This window comes from Balaenoptera physalus (genome assembly GCF_965194825.1).
Source record: "Balaenoptera physalus genome assembly, chromosome: 16".
Taxonomy (NCBI): Eukaryota; Metazoa; Chordata; class Mammalia; order Artiodactyla; family Balaenopteridae; genus Balaenoptera; species Balaenoptera physalus.
Window position 1 is genome coordinate 82,460,006 of NC_138898.1, and position 22,409 is coordinate 82,482,414.

General features: G+C 41.7%; 1 protein-coding gene across 10 annotated transcripts in view; it reads right to left on the minus strand.

Annotated features, from left to right (window-relative positions):
* RCC1L (RCC1 like) overlaps positions 1-22,409 on the minus strand; it is a 52,635-nt gene that overhangs the window by 26,018 nt on the left and 4,208 nt on the right. For 8 of the 10 annotated variants that reach the window (XR_014255223.1, XR_014255224.1, XM_082432349.1 and 5 more), the window contains exons 2-6: positions 8,767-8,896; positions 5,002-5,130; positions 4,084-4,150; positions 3,489-3,540; positions 1,691-1,775 (exon numbers count right to left, since the gene is read on the minus strand). Coding sequence is in view for 8 of the 10 variants with exons in the window: in XM_082432349.1 (XP_082288475.1) it covers positions 1,691-1,775; positions 3,489-3,540; positions 4,084-4,150; positions 5,002-5,130; positions 8,767-8,896 (463 nt within the window). In the remaining 2 variants the exon portion in view is untranslated. The remainder of the gene's footprint in view (positions 1-1,690; positions 1,776-3,488; positions 3,541-4,083; positions 4,151-5,001; positions 5,131-8,766; positions 8,897-22,409) is intronic. The other 2 variants (XM_082432343.1, XM_082432344.1) reach the window with 2 other exon arrangements.

Sequence of the window (22,409 nt, forward strand, 5' to 3'; positions counted from 1 at the left end):
CATCCCCCAACTACAACAAATCAAAACTGGCAAACTGGTGTGGTACACAGTGACCAGAGGAAAAGACGGGGCTTGCCGGGAGGACAAATGTCACCATCAGCACTGCAATGGAGAGTAACCCCTGGGCAGCAGACCAAGGTAGAACCCTGAACCACAGACGCGTGCTTGCACCAGGCTTTCTCAAAGGGGCCCAAAGCAGTGTCAGACTGGCAGCACCCCTCGGCAACAGGCAAAACCCTTTTATTACGTACTCCATATATAATAAAAAAGATTTTTAAAAAGTAATTCAAAATGTTGAAGGGTTATGAAAGAAATAGGATGCTGAGATAGAAACTGCTTTAGACAGAATGGTCGGGGGAGCCTTCATTGAAGAGACAACCTGAAGCTGAGGCCTACAGGATGAAAAGGAGAGCATAAAAGAGCATTCTAGGCTACGGGAACAGCATGTGCAAAGGCACAGTGGCAGCACAGAGGAGGACAGGCTCCAGAACGGGCTGCAGGGGGCTCGTGGGGCTGGACTCAGAGCCTGGCAAGCAAGGGCAGTGAGGCCATGTGACAGTGGAGCTTCTGGAATGGCACCAGGAAACTGTTAACCATAGTTATCTCCAGCGAGTGGGACTTTCACTTTTCACCATATTCCTTGGTCTATGCTGTCAAAATGTATCAACAATTTCATTCTTTTCATAAAAAGCTGATTTTTAAAAGTTACCCACACCAAGATTTTAAAAAATAAAAAGAAGCTTCCACTTTATAGATAAAAAAATGCACATTTTAAAAACTGGCATTGTAATTAAATTAGGACACTTAAATTGACAATACTACTAGAGAGGTTATGATTCAATTGATACTTCTATACATTGCTGATGGCAATATAAACTAGTAAAACTTTTGGGAAGCAATTTAACCACACATTCTGAAAATAAAAATATTCGAATCCTTTGACCCACTCCTGGGAATTTATCTAGGACAACAATCCAAATGAAAGAAAAAGCTAGATGTCTGTACATGACAAATGTCGTATCTCCAATGGCTACTGCACCCCCCAAGAAGTATGCCTCCTGACAACAGGGTAATGAATAATCACCTGATAAAATGATTAATTCACCTTATGGTACATTAGTTTGATGCTGTACCATACAAATATTAAAAACTGCAACTGAAAATTATACCAACATGGAAAAATGTTTCGTGTAAATTTAATGATAAAACAAGCATAAAAAATCACACCTCTGCTATGATTACAATAAAAGATGTTCACATATGAGCAAGGACTTGGGAGAAAACATGAGTCAAGGAACAAAGATGATGTGATGAGGTAGCAGGATTATAGAGGATTTACACAAAATTTAAATCTTAAATTTAAGGTCCTCCCTTCGGACAAATATCAAACACAGAAAAATAAAATATACAAGGATGATAAAGCTTATCCCTCATTCCTCCCTCCCTTAATCACATTCTTCTCAAATGAGTTAAAATCGAGCTCCCTTTAGGTGGCATTTGTCTCTTAAAAGACTCAGACTTGTTGCGGGACTCTCCAATCCTCTATCCAATCCGGGGAGCCAGGGGTGAGGGGGATGGGAGGGGGACACAAGAGAACAGCGTTCCCAGGAAGTGACAGGAGAGGGTAGAGTCGGATGAAGGCAGCTGCACCATCCCACAGGGAGGGGGGCGGGGGTGGAAGGGACGCTACCTGTTTGCCCATCCGCGCCCCATCCACAAGAATACACTTCTCCTTTATCCGTCAGGAACAGACTGTGGTCCTGACCGCAGGCGACCTATCACACAAACAGAGGTGAGGTTGGTGAGAAGGAATCCTTGGAAGCCGGTGTCCTGGTCCAAGTGCCCAAAGCCGGGCACCACTCCCCACCGCTCCTGAGTGCCAAGGGGGCTGCGCCGGTAGGCTGTCCTGCTCTGCTCCACATCTGACTCTTTCTCATTCCAGCGCAGCCCAGCTTGTGTCTCCTACTCCCCTGAAACTGCTCTTGCTAAAAAAAAGAACAGTGCCAGGTGTCCTAAGGAGCGAAGCCGAGAGCTCCTCCACCCGACGCTACCTGAGGAACCGCTCCCTCCTCCATAAGCCTCTCCCCACCCCCCAACAGTGTTCCATCTTTGTCACTAGCTCAGTCTCCACTTCGGACCCTTCAGGGCTGGAATCCTCCGCTGAGGTCTGCCCTCTGCCCTCCTAGCTCTGCACGTTTCCTGGGAGATGGCACCCACCCCCACGGCTTCTGCTGCCACCGCCACGCGGTCATCTCCAGTCTCAACCACTCTGCTGAGCCCCAGACCTACTGTGCTAACTGCCTAATGAAAAGCACCATTTAGCAAACATTCCTTACGCCAGGCACTGAGCTAAGTCAAAGACCAAGGCCACCCAGTAAGAAACCGAATCTCAGAGAAGTTTGGTAACTTGCCCCAAGTCACCCAGTTAACATGTGGACAAGCAGGGACTTGAACTCGCATCAAGGTGGCTCTGAAGCCTGGGCAAGATGCACACTGCACTCCACTGCCACCCTGAAAACAAATCCCCTCGCCACCTCCCCCTCACCTCCCCTGCTCCGGGACTCTGCCATCCGGGCCAAGGACATCAGCGCCACCCATCTGCCTGCGGAGTCACACTTGGCTCCTTCTAGCTCCCTCCCTGCCCATCGAATCAAGCCTCGAATCTGGTCAATTCTCCTTATGTCTCCTCACCTGTCCCTTCTCCCCACAGCGTCCCACCTGGACTTCACCTCCTCCCTCAACTTTATTCCATGGCCAAAGTTATCTTCTCAAACAGATTGTGACTTGGCTGTCACTCGCCCTGCTGAGAACCTTTGGCAGCCCCTGACCACCAAGAGGACGCAGTCTAAACTCCTTAATGAGGTGTACAAGACCCCGCATCGTCCCCTCTCAACCCGTCTTCCAGCCGGTTCCACCCCGCCCCACCGCAGGCAGGCACACCACACTCCAGCCACACTGCATGCTCTCGGCACCATCAAGCCTTCAGGCTGCTCCTTCTGCCATAAAACCTTTCCTACCACCCACCCCGGTCCAGCTGGTCAGCTCCTCGGCTACCTCCTCCGTGACGCTGTCTCTCCTCCCACTCCACGCCTGGTAGACGTACCTGTTCTCCTTCTGGTGCTTTCGGTAGACACTCATTTACATATTTAAGCATTTAAGTATCTACCATATGCCAGGCACTGTACCCAAGCATGGGTACAAGATAAAGCAGCCTGGAACACACACAGTCCTCATATACTCTGAGACAGCTAGTTTTTATAACCTGCCTCTCCCACTAGAGTGTTACCCGCCCTCCCCAATTTTTACTAAACTTTGTATCCCCACAAGCTAGCGTAAATCCTGGCCTATAGTAGGCAGGCAATATTTACTAAAATAATTTATTAATTCAGAAAATCCCCCTAACAATTTGCCATCACCTCACCCAACTTTCACCCTTTCAAAATCACCCCCCGGGGCGGGACCAGTGGTTCTCAGCCCACGTCTCTTACCTGGACCACCTGTCCATCGAAGTCCTGCATCCTATGGACTTTGTGACTTTCGCTACAGCCAGGAGCAATTTGGGGAGAACCAAAAGATATGGCCATGATAAGCACTGTGCGATTCTGGCCCCTCCCGTCACCCCAACTAGCAGCCTCCCCACACACACAGCAACGCTAGGCAAACTCTCAAGGTCAAATATAAGGAAGAGGTAGGTCTGGGCATTAAAGTAAAATGAAACAAAATCCTTTGGTGATTTTAATACGCTGCAGATTTCTGACTGGTGTTTAGACCTACCAGCGTAATGTGAGGAACTAGAGGGAAATTTTTTTAAAGACTAGAGGAATTTTTAAGTTAATCAATTTGGTGAAAACAACAAACAAAATCAAAGAAGTTCCACGCATCACAGTCAACGCTGACACGCCCTCCCTCCCACCTGCACCGGAAAGATACTCTCCACAGCCTTCCAGTGAGTTCTCACTGCTCCTCTCCAGCATGAGGAACCTCGAGTTGCACTGCTCTGTGGGTCTACCACATCGTAGTCTCTCAGGGGCTGTTCAATGCTTGACACAATGTGGGGAAGGGGCAGTCCTTTCGGGGACTCACCTGTAGACTTCCTTTTCGACCACTTTTCTTCCACACTGCCCGTAACAGTTGCTCCCCATGCTGAGGACTGAAGGGTGGCGCTGCCAGTTAAATGCTCTGCAGGTTCACGGGGTCCTCAACTGTCAGGGCTGGACGGGGTCTCAGGAGTGGCCCGAGCCCGACCCCTCACCCCAGCTGCCCCTTGGCTTCCTTCTCCAACATGCCCAGCCTCTGCAGGCACCCCCCGCAGGTGTGCTGGGCTCCAGAGTGCCCGCGAAGGCCTGGGCCACTGTGGCCGTGCCTTCCGTCTCCCCGCCCGGGCCCTGGCCGCGCGTCTCAGGAATCCCACAGCGTGAGGCGAGCACACTCCGCGATGCGAGGCCTCAGCAGCCCCCATGCCCTGTACTTGTCGCTGGGCCGCCCTCAATGCCAAGCCCCCTCTTTGAAGAGTTCCTAACACCACCTTCGCCTCTTCCCACAAAGCACACTCAGCCAAAAAAAATGAAATTTGAAAACGTTAGCCAAGTTGACCTTCCCCTGGAAACAACCGCTCTTCTGGAGAGCGCCGGGGTGAGCCAGGAGCCTGGACCGTGGAAGCCCCCCACCTGGAAGCAGTGTCAGCAAACAGGCTGCCTTCAGTACAAGGGAGAAAGCCGCCTACACACACGGTCGGCTTGGTGGCTCCACGGCTAAGGGGCAGGGGCCGAAGTAAGGCTGCTGGCTGTGCGCCATCACACTTATAAATACCTGAGGTTTTCCAAGAACCACAGAGGGCAGAGAACACGCAAGAGTTAGCAAGGGCTGCCCAACACAGCTCTCCTGAAACCATCCTACCGACTTGCTTGGGAAATGCCAACAGCTTCACTAACTAGATGTGGCTCAACTGAACAAGCCACTTCAGGCCCAACAGCAGGAAAGCGGTCCCCACTCTCGCATCACCTCCTTCGTTGTCTGTCAGAACGAGAGAGTGGGCTCTGCCGCAGGAAACTTGCAGCACCTGCGTCTCCTGAGGTCTGTCCAGTGGCAGTGGGACGGGCGAGGGCTCCAAAACATACTCATATCCCCTCGCTGAAACGAAAAGGACAAGGTGCACATACATTACACTGCCTGAGAGAGTACATCAGTGGCAGAGCTAAGACGAGAACTCCAGCCCCACTCCCAGCCCTTGGCCTCCATCACATGTTGGGTTATTGAAAAGCACACTTATTAAAGAAATCTCTTCCCACGTCATTTAACACCTTCTGGATTTTTTTTTTTCACACCCCCTGCAGTGGAAGGACGGAGTCGCAACCACTGGACCACCAGGAAAGTGCCACCTTCTGGATTTTTAAGGAAAGGAAAAGTATTTTCTTCCTGCAATACCCACTAGAATTTCTAGTAAAGTGAAGAACAGCATATACGGTATGATACCACTTAGATTAAAAGGAAGTAAAAAGAATACATAGATGCATGTGCTTGCATATACATAAAATCTCTCTAGAAGGATATTCTGGAAACTGTTGACACAGGTTGCCTTCAGGGAGAAAAACTGTGTGGCTGGGAGGACAGAGGTGGAAAGCAGACTTTTCTCCATATATTCAACTGCGTCTTTAGGATTCTGAGGTATGCAAGTATGTTATCTATTCAAAAAAGAAAATTTTAATATTTAAATAAGCAAGAAAGGGAGAAAGTGTTTTAGAAGGCACTCTAAAGAAGAACACTATTGCTCTTCATAATCCTACTGGAGAAGCCAGAATGGTCTATATAGGGAATTCCTATGGTAGGTTTTAAACGATGAGCTTCAGAATATTTATAATGGAGGCTGGAGTTAATGAGAAGAACTGCAAACACACTGGCTCTCAACCCACTCCCCACTAACGACCCCTCTCTTTTCTCCTATGAACCTCCTGTTTAAAAACATTTTGTCCTGGGGACTTCCCTGGCATTCCAGTAGTTAAGACTCCGTGCTTCCACTGCAGGGGGAGCAGGTTCGACTCCCGGTTGGGGAACTAAGATTCCTCATGCCACATGGCGCAGCCAAAAAATTAAAAAATTTAAAAAATGAAAATGAAAACATTTTGTCTACCAAATATATGGCCTTATTATTATGCTTGCCTGTTAGTATTTTTAGTGACTGATATAATTTTCAAACAGAGCTTTTGATCAGCATGGAATAACAAATTTATCACAATAAGATGATGTAATTCTAAGCAAAACCAAAGATGCTGGACAATGCTGTTAGTGTATACAGACTTATTAGCTGCAAAAATACAGTACTTTAAAATACTAAAACCTTACATCTCCTACTACTATCTTCACTGACCCCCTAAGGGCCTGGAAAGCAGTAAATACATAAATTTAAAGGGAATCTGAAGTGTTACAGCTCCTTTTTAAAATAAATAAATAAATAAATAAATGGAATCTGGCTCCACATCCAACTACCAATTGACAGGAAATACAGAGGACAGAGGATCATGTTAAACAGCACCACAGGGATGCATTCAGCAAACTCCAGACTGGAAACTTCTACAGGATAATCAACATGATTTCTTCAATAAATAAATATCAAGCGGAAAAAGACTGACACAAACTCAAAAGTCTTTTAAAAGTCTTATCAACCAATTGCAATGTCCAGACCTTATCTGGACCTTGATTCGAATAAATTTTTTAAAATAAAATAAAAACCTAATGACATTCATGAGACAACTAGCAATTTAAACACTGGAGGGGAGTTCCCTGGTAGTCTAGTGGTTAGGATTTGGCACTTTCACTGCCGTAGCCCAGGTTCAATCCCTGGTTGGGTAACTGAGATCCTGCAAGCCGCGCAGCACAGCCAAAAAGAGAAAAAAGTTAAAAAGAAAAGAAAAGAAAATAAACACTGGATATCTGATATTAAAAGATTATATTGGGACTTCCCTGGGGGCACAGTGGTTAAGAATCAGCCTGCCAATGCAGGGGACACGGGTTCAAGCCCTGGTCCAGGAAGATCCCACATGCTGCAGAGCAACTAAGCCCGTGCACCAAAACTACTGAGCCCACGCGCCTAGCGCCCGTGCTCCGCAACAAGAGAAGCCACCACAATGAGAAGCCCTCGCACCGCAACGAAGAGTAGCCCCCGCTCGCCACAACTAGAGAAAGCCCGTGCGCAGCAACAAAGGCCCAACACAGCCAAAAATAAATAAATAAATAAATAAATTTATATAAAAAAAGAAAAAAATGGTCCACATCAAAAAAATCTTTAAAACAAAATAAAAAGATTATTTTGTTATTTTTAGGTGTGATAATGATGTCGTGTTTATTTTCTTTAATAGTCCTTAATTTTTTTAGATATGTACCGAAATATTTAAGAAAAAATCAATAATGTTAAGATTTGCTTCAAATTTGTTGAGGGGGACAGTGGGGGAAATGAATAAAACATGACTGGCATGAGTTGATGATTGCTGCAGCTGATGGCAGTACATGGGATGCCTTATACTCTTCTGCCCATTTCTGTATATAATAAAAGGTGTAAAAAAATGTAATGTGGCGTCTTACACAGCGAACAAAGACTTCAATGCTAATTTATAAAACAATACTGATACAAAATTAAGTGAAAAGAGGCAGAAAACAAAACATATGCTGTAATCAATTACATTTTTAACATATTTGCATATGAATGGGGAACAGGAAAAAATGGGGGGAAAAAAGTCTTGTCCAGTATATTTCTGGGTAATTTTCCCTTTATTTTTAAAAATGTTTCTTATCGTACTTATATTGATGGCTAGCATCTACTTTTTAAAATGTCATTATAAATCATTTCTAACATTTTTACAATTCAAGTTTCAAATATTTGGAATCAAACCTCCATCTTAAGGATTTCACTGAATTTTTTCCCTAGACCATATTCTAAGCACTGTAGAATATTTCAAGTGATCTCCAAGCTAGGAAAGAAAGGTCATCTCTTTGGGGCCAAAAAAGAACACCTTTACTGGGACTTGCCTGGTGGCGCAGTGGTTAAGACTCCACGCTCCCAATGCAGGGGCTCAGGTTCGATCCCTGGTCTGGGAACTAGATCCCACATGCATGCCGCAACTAAAAGAGTTCACATGCCACAAGTAAGGAGCCCTCAAGCCGCAACTAAGACCCGGCACAACCAAATAAATAAATAAGTAAAGTTAAAAAAAAGAGAACACCTTTACTTACCAGCAAACGCCTCTCTGCCTAAAGGTTCAATGTTATTACCAAACAAGCTAAAAAATAATCCCATCTAGATGGTTTCAAACAACATCCCTTTAAAGACTCCATCTATTCTGTTGTTATGGTTTGGTTTATGAAATCATATTCTTAAAAATCAAAGGGTGGGGCTTCCCTGGTGGTGCAGTGGTTAAGAATCCGCCTGCCAATGCAGGGGACATGGGTTCGAGCCCTGGTTCGGGAAGATCTCACATGCCGCGGAGCAACTAAGCCCATGCGCCACAGCTACTGAGCCTGCGCTCCAGAGCCCGCAAGCCACAACTCCTGAAGCCCGGGTGCCTAGAGCCCGTGCTCTGCAACATGAGAAGCCACCGCAATGAGAAGCCCGCGCAACACAACGAAGAGTAGCCCCCACTCACCGCAACTAGAGAAAGTCCGCGCGCAGCAACGCAGCCAAAAATAAATAAATAAGATAAATACATTAAAAAAAAAAAAAAAAGGTGCTTTTTCAGACCAATCACAGCAGAGAGAAACCAAGGTGAGAACGCTCACTTTTATCTTTCCGGCTCCTGTGAAATCCAAGCTGAGAATCTTTGTTGAGCCCCATACCCCAAACTTTCGTAACATCCTTGGTTTTAGAGGACAGCAATGTGAATCCATAGCCACAGGCAGCAGACGAAATCTGAAAAAAAAATTGCCATAAAGCATTGACTGATTTGTGACATCAAGTTTTCCCAGCAATAAATGACAGGTTGTTTATCCATTCCAAGAACACACACTATTACTATAGCAACTAACATTTATTGGACGTTTACTATGTGTTAAGGGCTTGATATGTACTATCTCGTTTAATCTTGACAATCACCCAATGGTCTAAGTATCAAATCATCCCCATTCACCAAGACACAGTCTCACAGAGTAGTTAAGTTGAAGACTACCTTATTTTGAATCTTGGCAAGACCGCAGGGTTTACAACTGGTAGACCCTTACCAGCTGTGTGACCTGAGATAACACTGCTTAACTTCTGTGTCTGTTTCCCTCTATTTAAAACAGAGATAACAACAGTGTCTCTCTTATTGGGTAGCTGTGAGGACTAAATGAGTTAACGTAGTTAAAACCCTTAAAGTAGGGACTTCCCTGGTGGTCCAATGGCTAAGACTCAGTGTTCCCAATGCAGAGGGCCCGGGTTCGAGCCCTGGTCAGAGAACTAGATCCCACATGCCGCAACGGAGATCCCACATGCTGCAGTGAAGATCCTGCGTGCCGCAACTGAGACCCAGTGCAGCCAAATAGATAAATATTTTTTTAAAAAAACCTTAAATAGTACCTGACTTAATGTAAGAGCTATATAAAGTATTTATTATTATTGGTGGTAGTAGTAGTAGTATTTGGGAGTTAAGGAAATCAAGGCTCCTAGAAGATTAAGTAGCCTGCCTAATACAGTCTCACAGCTAGTAAGTGGAAGCGGTCTGATTGCAGAGTGCATGTTCTTTACCCTTATGCTACACTGTTATACTCTCAAACCACCACTGCCATGAAGAAGAATTAGTATTACAGCTACCGTGAATATAACACATTGACACGGCCAGTGTGTTTGCTGGATGGTTTACCCACACTGTTATCAATCCCCACATTCACTGATCAGATGAGGAAACTGAGGCTTCAGTGGGGCTGGAAGCAAACCAAAGGCAGCCTGGTTTTAGAGTCAACCCCCTTTCCATAATACCCAGAGTGGCCTGAGGCAGTCCTGGTTTACACCTGATGTCCCAAGGTTCACTCTCAAGCTAATGATGACAAATTACATGGTCACCCTGATGATCCCCCACTATCTCTTGGTTGTTTACAGTTTACCAAAGGCCTATGTAGTCAGTCTCAGAGACTACATGTAAATCTAACCTAATTCTGATGAAAATGCCAGCTTTCCACTGATAATGAACAAACGTGAGGTTTTTCTTTTTTTTTTAACTCCAGCATTTCTTGAAGGAAGCGAGCTAAATACTTCTTTTAAACTTGATGACTTGTTTAATCAAGTCATCCAAAAGTTATATATCTCTCCTTCTGCCTTGTGACATTTTCCCTCGTAATATTCACATGGAAGGTACATAAATGTACACTTGTATTAGGAAACAAACAAACAAACAAAAAAAACCCCTCAGTTCTCCGGCCTTCTGGAATGGCTCCACCTCCATAGAAATGACCCACTGGGGAGGGAGGAGCCAGCCCCTGACCAAACAGCAGGAAACATAAAAAAGTGAGTCCAAAACTGATGCCCAGCACACTACGATTATTCTCATCTGTTTACTCAACATTCAACAAATATTTGGGAAGCACCTACTGTATTATTAAATCTGCTAATATGTGAAAAGGCTTTGAACAATACCTGACACAGAGTCAGCATTAAGCAATGTTTTTTATAATATGCCACAAGGGGACTTTCCAACTATGGTGGTGTGAAGAGGTTAGCGAATCTCTCCCCAAACAACAAGTATAAAACTGGAGAAAACTGCAAAAAACAAACCCACAACCATTTCAGGGCTCCAGAAGTCAATCAACGGCAAATAAATCAAGAAGTTACTCATGAAGGGCTGCTAGAACTACAGGCAAGAGTATCAGGGGTTTGTAGACCTCTTGTCCTGGGCTGCTCCATCTACCCCAGCTCAGTCAGCACAGAAGTTAGAAAAGGGCAGAGCTGGCCATGAAACCATCAGCTTTGTTGCCAGAAAGGACAAACTTAATTTGGCGTAGAGGGTGAAAAGTCACGTGCCACAGCAAACTCAGCAGGAAACAAACAAGGAAGATCTACAATTCAGCGAGCCTGAGGTTGCAATCCTGACTAGGGTAAGAGGAGAGGCAGACCAGCCAGAAATTTAATGGGAAGATCCTAGAAATGAGAGAGCCATGGAAGGCTCTCCACACAAGCATGGCTGACTGAGAAACTGCACAAAGGAGCTCCCAGCGGAAAGAAAAGCTGAGGCAGACTTGCGATCAGGCTGAACTTTCAATGTGGTTCCCAAACCACACACAGAATCAAAGGTGAATGAGAGAAACTTTATAAGCTCAAGGTGTCTGAGCACAGCCTCTGCCCAAATCACTGGCTGACCACAAAGGTATGCAGATAAGGGGCAACCCTGAAGAAGCCTGGCTAAAAAAAAAAAAGGCAGTGCGGGGAGCGGAAGGGAGCTAGGATGGGGAACAAAACAAAAACCCCAAGCAAAGACACTGGTGTCAGTGGCCACGCAGAGCAGGGGAGACTGACTCCCTGAATTACAGAAAAGTTACCCCACCTCCAAAAAAACAAAAACAAAGAACTCAAGGAAGATAATATCAGAATCCAAAGTTGTTATAAACAAGAGCCCAGTTTTCAGTAAACAAGTACAAGACATGCAAAGAAACAAGAAAGTGTGACCTATACTGAGGGAGGAAAGCAGCCAAGAGAAACTAAGTGGACCAAGATGTTGGATTTGTGAACTATTGTTTGAACTATCGTTCAAAGAATATTTTAAAACCATATTTAAAGAACTAAAGAAAAATATGACAACAATGACCCAACAAATATGGAATCTGAATACAGAAATAAAAACATTAAAAGCCTAAATGGAAATTCTAGGGTTGTAAAGTATAATAACCAAATTTTAAAATTCACTATATAGGCTCAACAGCAGATTTGAGATGGCAGAAGAAAGAATCAGTTAAGTTGAAAAAAATATCAATAGAAATTATTCATTCTGGCAAAGATACAGGAGGAGATTAACCAAGATGGCGGAGTAGAAGGACGTGCTCTCACTCCCTCTTGCGAGAGCACCAGAATCACAACTGGCTGCTGGACAATCATTGACAGGAAGACCCTGGACTTCACCAAGGAGGATACCCCACGTCCAAGGACAGAGGAGAAGCCACAGTGAGACGGTAGGAGGGGCGCAATCAGAGTAAAATCAAATCCCATAACTGCTGGGTGGGTGACTCACAGACTGGCGAACACTTATACCACAGAAGCCCACCCACTGGAGTGAAGCTTCTGAGCCCCACGTCAGGCTTCCCAACCTGGGGGTCCGGCAACGGGAGGAGGAATTCCTAGAGAATCAGACTTTGAAGCCTAGTGGGAATTGATTGCAGGACTCTGACAGGACTGGGGGAAACAGAGACCCCACTCTTGGAGGGCACACACAAAGTAGTGTGCGCATCGGGACCCAGGGGAAGGAGCAGTGACCCTGGGGGAGACTGAACCAGACCTACCTGCTAGTGTTGGAGGGTCTCCTGCAGAGGCGGGGGGTGGCTGTGGCTCACCATGAGGACAAGGACACTGGCAGCGGAGGTTCTGGGAAGTGCTCCTTGGCGTGAGCCCTCCCAGAGTCTGCCATTAACCCCATCAAAGAGCCCAGGTAGGCTCCAGTGTTGGGTTGCCTCAGGCCAAACAACCAACAGGGAAGGAACCCAGCCCCACCAATCAGCAGTCAAGTGGATTAAAGTTTTACTAAGCTCTGCCCACCAGAGCAACAGTCAGCTCTACCCACCACCAGAGCCTCCCATCAAGCCTCATAGATAGCCTCAACCACCAGAGGACAGACAGCAGAATCAAGAAAAACTACAATCCTGCAGCCTGTGGACCAAAACCCACAGTTACAGAAAGATAGACAAGATGAAAAGGCAGAGGGCTATATAACAGATGAAGGAACAAGAAAAAACCCCAGAAAAACAACTAAATGAAGTGGAGATAGGCAACCTTCCAGAAAAAGAATTCAGAATAATGATAGTGAAGATGATCCAGGACCTCGGAATAAGAATGGAGGCAAAGATCGAGAAGATGCAAGAAATGTTTAACAAAGGCCTAGAAGAATTAAAGAACAAACAAACAGAGATGAACGATACAATAACTGAAATGAAAACTACACTAGAAGGAATCAATAGCAGAATAACTGAGGCAGAAGAATGGATAAGTGACCTGGAAGACAGAATGGTGGAATTCACTGCTGCGGAACAGACTAAAGAAAAAAGAATGAAAAGAAATGAAGACAGCCTAAGAGACCTCTGGGACAACATTAAACGCAACAACATTCACATTATAGGGGTCCCAAAAGGAGAAGAGAGAGAGAAAGGGCCAGAGAAAATATTTGAAGAGATTATAGTCGAAAACTTCCCGAACATGGGAAAGGAAATAGCCACCCAAGTCCAGGAAGCGCAGAGAGTCCCATACAGAATAAACCCAAGGAGAAACACGCCGAGACACATAGTAATCAAAGTGGCAAAAATTAAAGACAAAGAAAAATTATTGAAAGCAGCAAGGGAAAAACGACAAATAACATACAAGGGAACTCCCATAAGGTTAACAGCTGATTTCTCAGCAGAAACTCTGCAAGCCAGAAGGGAGTGGCATGATATACTTAAAGTGATGAAAGGGAAGAACCTACAACCAAGATTACTCTACCCGGCAAGGATCTCATTTAGATTTGATGGAGAAATCAAAAGCTTTACAGACAAGCAAAAGCTAAGAGAATTCAGCACCACCAAACCAGCTCTACAACAAATGCTAAAGGAACTTCTCTAAGTGGGAAACACAAGAGAAGAAAAGGACCTACAAAAACAAAAACAAAACAATTAAGAAAATGGTCATAGGAACATACATATCGATAATTACCTTAAACGTGAATGGATTAAATGCCCCAACCAAAAGACATAGACTGGCTGAATGGATACAAAAACAAGACCCATATATATGCTGTCTACAAGAGACCCACTTTAGACCTAGGGACACATATAGACTGAAAGTGAGGGGATGGAAAAAGATATTCCATGCAAATGGAAATCAAAAGAAAGCTGGAGTAGCTATACTCATATCAGATAAAATAGACTTTAAAATAAAGAATGTTACAAGAGACAAGGAAGGACACTACATAATGATCAGGGGATCAATCCAAGAAGAAGATATAACAATTATAAATATATATGCACCCAACATAGGAGCACCTCAATACATAAGGCAACTGCTAACAGCTATAAAAGAGGAAATTGACAGTAACACAATCATAGTGGGGGACTTTAACACCTCACTTACACCAATGGACAGATCATCCAAAATGAAAATAAATAAGGAAACAGAGGCTTTAAATGACACAATAGACCAGATAGATTTAATTGATATATATAGGACATTCCATCCAACAACGGCAGATTACACGTTCTTCTCAAGCGCGCACGGAACATTCTCCAGGATAGATCACATCTTGGGTCACAAATCAAGCCTCAGTAAATTTAAGAAAATTGAAATCATATCAAGCATCTTTTCTGACCACAATGCTATGAGATTAGAAATGAATTACAGGGAAAAAAACGTAAAAAAGACAAACACATGGAGGCTAAACAATACGTTACTAAATAACCAAGAGATCACTGAAGAAATCAAAGAGGAAATAAAAAAATACCTCGAGACAAATGACAATGAAAACACAACGACCCAAAACCTATGGGATGCAGCAAAAGCAGTTCTAAGAGGGAAGTTTATAGCTATACAAGCCTACCTCAAGAAACAAGAAAAATCTCAAGTAAACAATCTAACCTTACACCTAAAGAAACTAGAGAAAGAAGAACAAACAAAACCCAAAGTTAGCAGAAGGAAAGAAATCATAAAGATCAGAGCAGAAATAAATGAAATAGAAACAAAGAAAACAATAGCAAAGATCAATAAAACTAAAAGCTGGTTCTTTGAGAAGATAAACAAAATTGATAAGCCATTAGCCAGACTCATCAAGAAAAAGAGGGAGAGGACTCAAATCAATAAAATCAGAAATGAAAAAGGAGAAGTTACAACAGACACCACAGAAATACAAATCATCCTAAGAGACTACTACAAGCAACTTTATGCCAATAAAATGGACAACCTGGAAGAAATGGACAAATTTTTAGAAAGGTATAAACTTCCAAGACTGAACCAGGAAGAAACAGAAAATATGAACAGACCAATCACAAGTAATGAAATTGAAACTGTGATTAAAAATCTTCCAACAAACAGAAGTCCAGGACCAGATGGCTTCACAGGTGAATTCTATCAAACATTTAGAGAAGAGCTAACACCTATCCTTCTCAAACTCTTCCAAAAAATTGCAGAGGAAGGAACACTCCCAAACTCATTCTATGAGGCCACCATCACCCTGATACCAAAACCAGACAAAGACACTACAAAAAAAGAGAATTACAGACCAATATCACTGATGAATATAGATGCAAAAATCCTCAACAAAATACTAGCAAACAGAATCCAACAACACATTAAAAGGATCATACACCACGATCAAGTGGGATTTATCCCAGGGATGCAAGGATTCTTCAATATACGCAAATCAATCAATGTGATACACCATATTAACAAACTGAAGAATAAAAACCATATGATCATCTCAATAGATGCAGAAAAAGCTTTTGACAAAATTCAACACCCATTTCTGATAAAAACTCTCCAGAAAGTGGGCATAGAGGGAACCTACCTCAACATAATAAAGGCCATATATGACAAACCCACAGCAAACATCATTCTCAATGGTGAAAAACTGAAAGCATTTCCTCTAAGATCAGGAACGAGACAAGGATGTCCACTCTCACCACTATTATTCAACATAGTTCTGGAAGTCCTAGCCACGGCAATCAGAGAAGAAAAAGAAATAAAAGGAATACAAATTGGAAAAGAAGAAGTAAAACTGTCACTGTTTGCGGATGACATGATACTATACATAGAGAATCCTAAAACTGCCACCCGAAAACTGCTAGAGCTAATTAATGAATATGGTAAAGTTGCAGGATACAAAATTAATGCACAGAAATCTCTTGCATTCCTATACACTAATGATGAAAAATCTGAAAGAGAAATTATGGAAACAATCCCATTTACCATTGCAACAAAAAGAATAAAATACCTAGGAATAAACCTACCTAGGGAGACAAAAGACCTGTATGCAGAAAACTATAAGACACTGATGAAAGAAATTAAAGATGATACCAACAGATGGAGAGATATACCATGTTCTTGGATTGGAAGAATCAACATTGTGAAAATGACTATACTACCCAAAGCAATCTACAGATTCAATGCAATCCCTATCAAATTACCAATGGCATTTTTTACGGAGCTAGAACAAATCATCTTAAAATTTGTATGGAGACACAAAAGACCCCGAATAGCCAAAGCAGTCTTGAGGCAAAAAAATGGAGCTGGAGGAATCAGACTCCCTGACTTCAGACTATACTACAAAGCTACAGTAATCAAGACAATATGGTACTGGCACAAAAAGAGAAACATAGATCAATGGAACAAGATAGAAAGCCCAGAGATTAACCCACGCACCTATGGTCAACTAATCTATGACAAAGGAGGCAAAGATATACAATGGAGAAAAGACAGTCTCTTCAATAAGTGGTGCTGGGAAAACTGGACAGCTACATGTAAAAGATTGAAATTAGAATACTCCCTAACACCATACACAAAAATAAACTCAAAATGGATTAGGGACCTAAATATAAGACTGGACACTATAAAACTCTTAGAGGAAAACATAGGAAGAACACTCTTTGACATAAATCACAGCAAGATCTTTTTTGATCCACCTCCTAGAGTAATGGAAATAAAAACAAAAATAAACAAATGGGACCTAATGAAACTTCAAAGCTTTTGCACAGCAAAGGAAACCATAAACAAGACGAAAAGACAACCCTCAGAATGGGAGAAAATATTTGCAAACGAATCAACAGACAAAGGATTAATCTCCAAAATATATAAACAGCTCATTCAGCTCAATATTAAAGAAACAAACACCCCAACCCAAAAATGGGCAGAAGACCTAAATAGACATTTCTCCAAAGAAGACATACAGACGGCCACGAAGCACATGAAAAGATGCTCAACATCACTAATTATTAGAGAAATGCAAATCAAAACTACAATGAGGTATCACCTCACTCCTGTTAGAATGGGCATCATCAGAAAATCTACAAACAACAAATGCTGGAGAGGGTGTGGAGAAAAGGGAACCCTCTTGCACTGTTGGTGGGAATGTAAATTGATACAGCCACTATGGAGAACAATATGGAGGTTCCTTAAAAAACTAAAAATAGAATTACCATATGACCCAGCAATCCCACTCTTGGGCATATACCCAGAGCAAACCGTAATTCAAAAAGACACATGCACCCGAATGTTCATTGCAGCACTATTTACAATAGCCAGGTCATGGAAGCAACCTAAATGCCCATCAACAGACGAACGGATAAAGAAGATGTGGTACATATATACAATGGAATATTACTCAGCCATAAAAAGGAACAAAATTGAGTCATTTGTTGAGAAGTGGATGGATCTAGAGACTGTCATACAGAGTGAAGTAAGTCAGAAAGAGAAAAACAAATATCGTATATTAATGCATGTATGTGGAACCTAGAAAAATGGTACAGATGAGCCGGTTTGCAGGGCAGAAGTTGAGACACAGATGTAGAGAATGGACATATGGACACCAAGGGGGGAAAACTGCGGTGGGGTGGGGATGGTGGTGTGCTGAATTGGGCGATTGGGATTGACATGTATGCACTGATGTGTATAAAATTGATGCCTAATAAGAACCTGCACTATAAACAAACAAACAAACAAAACAACTAATACTAAACTTTCATTGGGTTATTTGTATGGAAATATGTTAATATAAATGTTTCAGACATTACATGAAATTTCTAAAAATCTTATATTTGTATTTGTATGGAAATATGTTAATATAAATGTTTCAGACATTATATGAAATTTCTAAAAATCTTATATTTGTATTTGTATGGAAATATGTATGGAAATATGTTAATATAAATGTTTCAGACATTACATGAAATTTCTAAAAATCTTATATGTTCTGGTATAATGTTATAAGTAATAATCCTAGTTATTACTTTAAAATGTATATCTCAGAAATAACTAATGTTCTTGTCAACTGCATTATTATGAACTTTCATCAAATCTTTAACAGTGGTCATTTTTAAGTCTTTTGTCATTTACAGACAGTTCTGGGTGTACTCTGATGCTTTTGCAAATATGTTCCTATAAAAGGCTTTCATCTTCAAGAAATTCATGGAAAAGACTCTGACAAGTACAGGTTTCCGGTAACTGACTGTACTGCTGAACTGAATGAATAAGCATTTTCAGAACTCTAATGAAAAACTGATGAACTCATAAAAGTGCTAACAAAAGATCAAGATGAAAAAAAAAAATTAATTACATGGGACTGAGTGAACTGATGAGGATGAGTATAATTTTTGTGACTTTCTGTCTGAATTAAAAAAAAAAAAAAAAAAATCCCAAAAAAAAAAAAAAAAAAAGAGGCAAAGATACAATGCATTATAATGTTTAGTTGTAATAATTCAGTTTCCTGTAAACAGTAGAGACTATATATTGATCATAATATTACCCATGTCATCTTTCATTAAAATGTAATAGTAAATATTTTTATAAAGTTTTATAAAAAAAATTTAATATTTAAAATTTTGAGAAAAAAATGCCACAAATATTATTTAAATTCATTAGTTATAGCTAAGAATTTTATGAGATTATATAAATTTTCATATGCATATGTACATGTGCCATCTGTTTATATGTACATATATGTAAGTATACATATACCTCAAAATCATATAAGAACTTACATATTTGGTTGACTATTTTAAATGAATATGAACTTTAAATTTTTCACTTATTAAATAAATAATGAATAGGTTTGTATTAAAAAAAAAAAAAAAAGAAATTATTCATTCTGAAGAACGGAAAAAAAGGAAACATTGGAAAAAAAAAGAACAGTGCCTCAGAGACCTGAAACATAACATCAAGTATATCAGCACCTACATAACAGGAGTCCCAGAAGGGCAAGAGAGAAAGAAAGAGGCAGAAAAAAATACTCAAGTAATGGCAGAAAACTTACCAAATTTTATTTAAAAACCCATAAGTCTAACAGATTAAACTTGCTCAACAAATCACAGTTAAACTTCTGAAATACAAAGAGAAAATTTTGAAAGCATCAAAAGAAAATGGATTCATCAAGTACAAGGGAACAACAATAAGATTAACAGTTAACTTCTCATTAGAAACAATGGAGACCAGAGTAGAAGGACACACTCAAAGTGCTGAAGGACAAAAACTGTCAACCAAGAATTCTATATCCAGCAAAACTATCGTTTAAAAAAATATGCAGATGAAATAAAGACATTCCCAAAGACTGAGAGAATTCACTGCTAGAAGACCTGCTTTAAGAAGTACTAAGAGGGCTTCCCTGGTGGTGCAGTGGTTAAGAATCACCTGCTAATGCAGGGGACACGGGTTTGAGCCCTGGTCCGGGAATATCCCACATGCCGCAGAGCAACTAAGCCCGTGAGCCACAACTACTGAGCCTGCGCTCTAGAGCACTAAGAGAAGCCACCTCAATGAGAAGCCCGCGCACAGCAGCAAAGAGTAGCCCCCGCTCTCCGCAACTAGAGAAAGCCCGCACACAGCAACGAAGACCCAATGCAGCCAAAAATAAATAAATAAAATAAATAAATTAAAAAAAAAAAAAAAAAACAGAAGTACTAAGAAATCCTTCTGGCTAAAAGGAAATGACAGCAGATGGTAACTAAAAGTCACAAGAAATGAAGAACATCAGTGGAAATAATTATAAAGATAAATATAAAACACTGCATAAACAAATTTTCTCTTTTCCCCTCTTAAATGATTTAAAAGAAAACTGCATAAAATAATAATTATAAAATTGTATTGTTGGGCTTAAAACGTATAAAGATGTAATATATATCACAATAACCACACAAAGGAGAGAAGAGAAAATGGGGCTATGTTGCAACAAAGTTGCTATAGTTTTTCAGAATTAGGTCACTATTAACCTAAAATAGATTATGATAAATTACATATTATAATCCCAAGACCAACCACTAAAAAAACGAAAACTCAAAAAGCATATTAAAACACCTGACAAAGGAATTTAAAGGGTCCAACAGAAAAATACCTATTTAACACAAAAGAAGGCAGCAAAGAAAAAACCGACAAACAAAAAAGACATACAGAAACAAACAGTGAAATGGCAGATGCAATCCAACCATGTTAGTAATTACATTAAAAGGACATGGTGCTTCTCTGGTGGCGCAGCGGTTAAGAATCCGCCTGCCAATGCAGGGGACACGGGTTCGAGCCCTGGTCCGGGAAGATCCCACATGCCACAGAGCAACTAAGCCCGTGCGCCACAACTACTGAGCCTGCGCTCTAGAGCCCACGAGCCACAACTACTGAAGCCCATGCACCTAGAGCCCGTGCTCCGCAACAAGAGAAGCCACCTCAATGAGAAGCCTGCACACTGCAACGAAAAGTAGCCCCCGCTCACTGCAACTAGAGAAAGCCCGCGCACAGCAACAAAGACCCAACACAGCCAAAAATAAAAACTAAATTAATTAATTATTTTTAAAAAGGACATGGATTAACAATCAAAAAATAGGCAGAAGCCCTAAACAGACATTTCTCCAAAGAAGACATACAGATGGCCAATGAGCACATGAAAAGATGCTCATCATCGCTAATTATTAGAGAAATGCTCATCGCTAATTATTAGAGAAAGGCAAATTTAAACTATTGATACAATGAGGTCACACCGGTCAGAATGGCTATCGTTAAAGAGTCTACAAATAATAAACGTTGGAGAGGGTGTGGAGAAAAGGGAACCCTCTTATACTGTTGGTGGGAATGTAAACTGGTGCAGCCATTATGGAAAACAGTATGAAGGTTCCTCAGAAAAAACTAAAAATAGAGTTGCCACATGATCCAGCAATCCCACTCCTGGGCATATACCCAGACAAAACTATAATTTGAAAAGATACATGCACCCCTATGTTCACAGCAGCACTATTCACAATAGCCAAGACATGGAAACGACCTAAATGTCCATCGACAGATGAATGGATAAAGATGTGGTAAATACACACAATGGAATATTCTCAGCCATAAAAAAAGAGTGAAATAATGCCATTTGCAGCAACATGGATGGACCCTGAGATTATCATACTAAGCAAAGTAAGTCAGAAAGAGAAAGACAAATACCATATGATATCACTTATATATGAACTCTAAAATATGACACAAATGAACTTATCTAGGAAAAACAAACAGACTCACAAACACAGAGAACCGATTTGTCGTTGCCATTTGGGGGGTTGGGGAGGGAAGGAATGGGAGTTTAGGATTAGTAAATGCAAACTAGTATATACAGGATGAATAAACAACAAGGTCCTACTGTATAGCACAAGGAACTATATTCAATATCCTGTGATAAACCATAACCGAAAAAAATATGAAAAAGAATATAGGGGCTTCCCTGGTGGCGCAGTGGTTAAGATTCTGCCTGCCCTGCAGGGGACATGGGTTCGAGCCCTGGTCCAGGAAGATCCCACACATGCCACAGAGCAACTAAGCCCGTGCGCCTCAACTACTGAGCCTGCGCTCTGTAGCCCGCGAGCCACAACTACTGAAGCCCACGCGCCTAGAGCCCGTGCTCCACAACAAGAGAAGCCACCGCAGTGAGAAGTCCGCACACCGGGACGAAGAGCAGCCCCTGCTTGACACTAGAGAAAGCCTGCATGCAGCAACGAAGACAAACAACACAGCCAAAAATAAACAAAATAAATAAATTTATTTTTTTTAAAAAGGATATATACGTATAACTGAGCCACTTTGTGCTGTACAGCAGTAATTAACACAACATTGTAAATCTATACTTCAATTAAAAAAAAAAACGGACATGGATTTAGGGACATCAGTGAAAATGGTGGAGCAATAAGAACACTGGCAAACATTCTCAGAAACAATTCTTTCAGAACTCTGGAAATTAACCAAGGACTTAAAGCAATCTGGGGAATGTTTACTTAAGAAAAGCAGCTGAATCTCAGAACAGCAAGCTTTGCAGCATTTTAACTTGACCTATTCCCATCCACCTATTCTCAGCTCCTGAAAACCAACAGCTCACAATTATAGTGAAAACCAGCAGTCTGGAAGCCACTGGAGGAGGCAAAATGGGATTGGAGAAATTTCAAAGCCCCATTCCCAGGGAATTCTCATTTGATCTATCTAGTGGTTGCCTGGAAGACCCCAAGCACAAGGCTCTATTTATCTGATCTGACCCAGATATCATCCAGGGTAAACAGCCTTT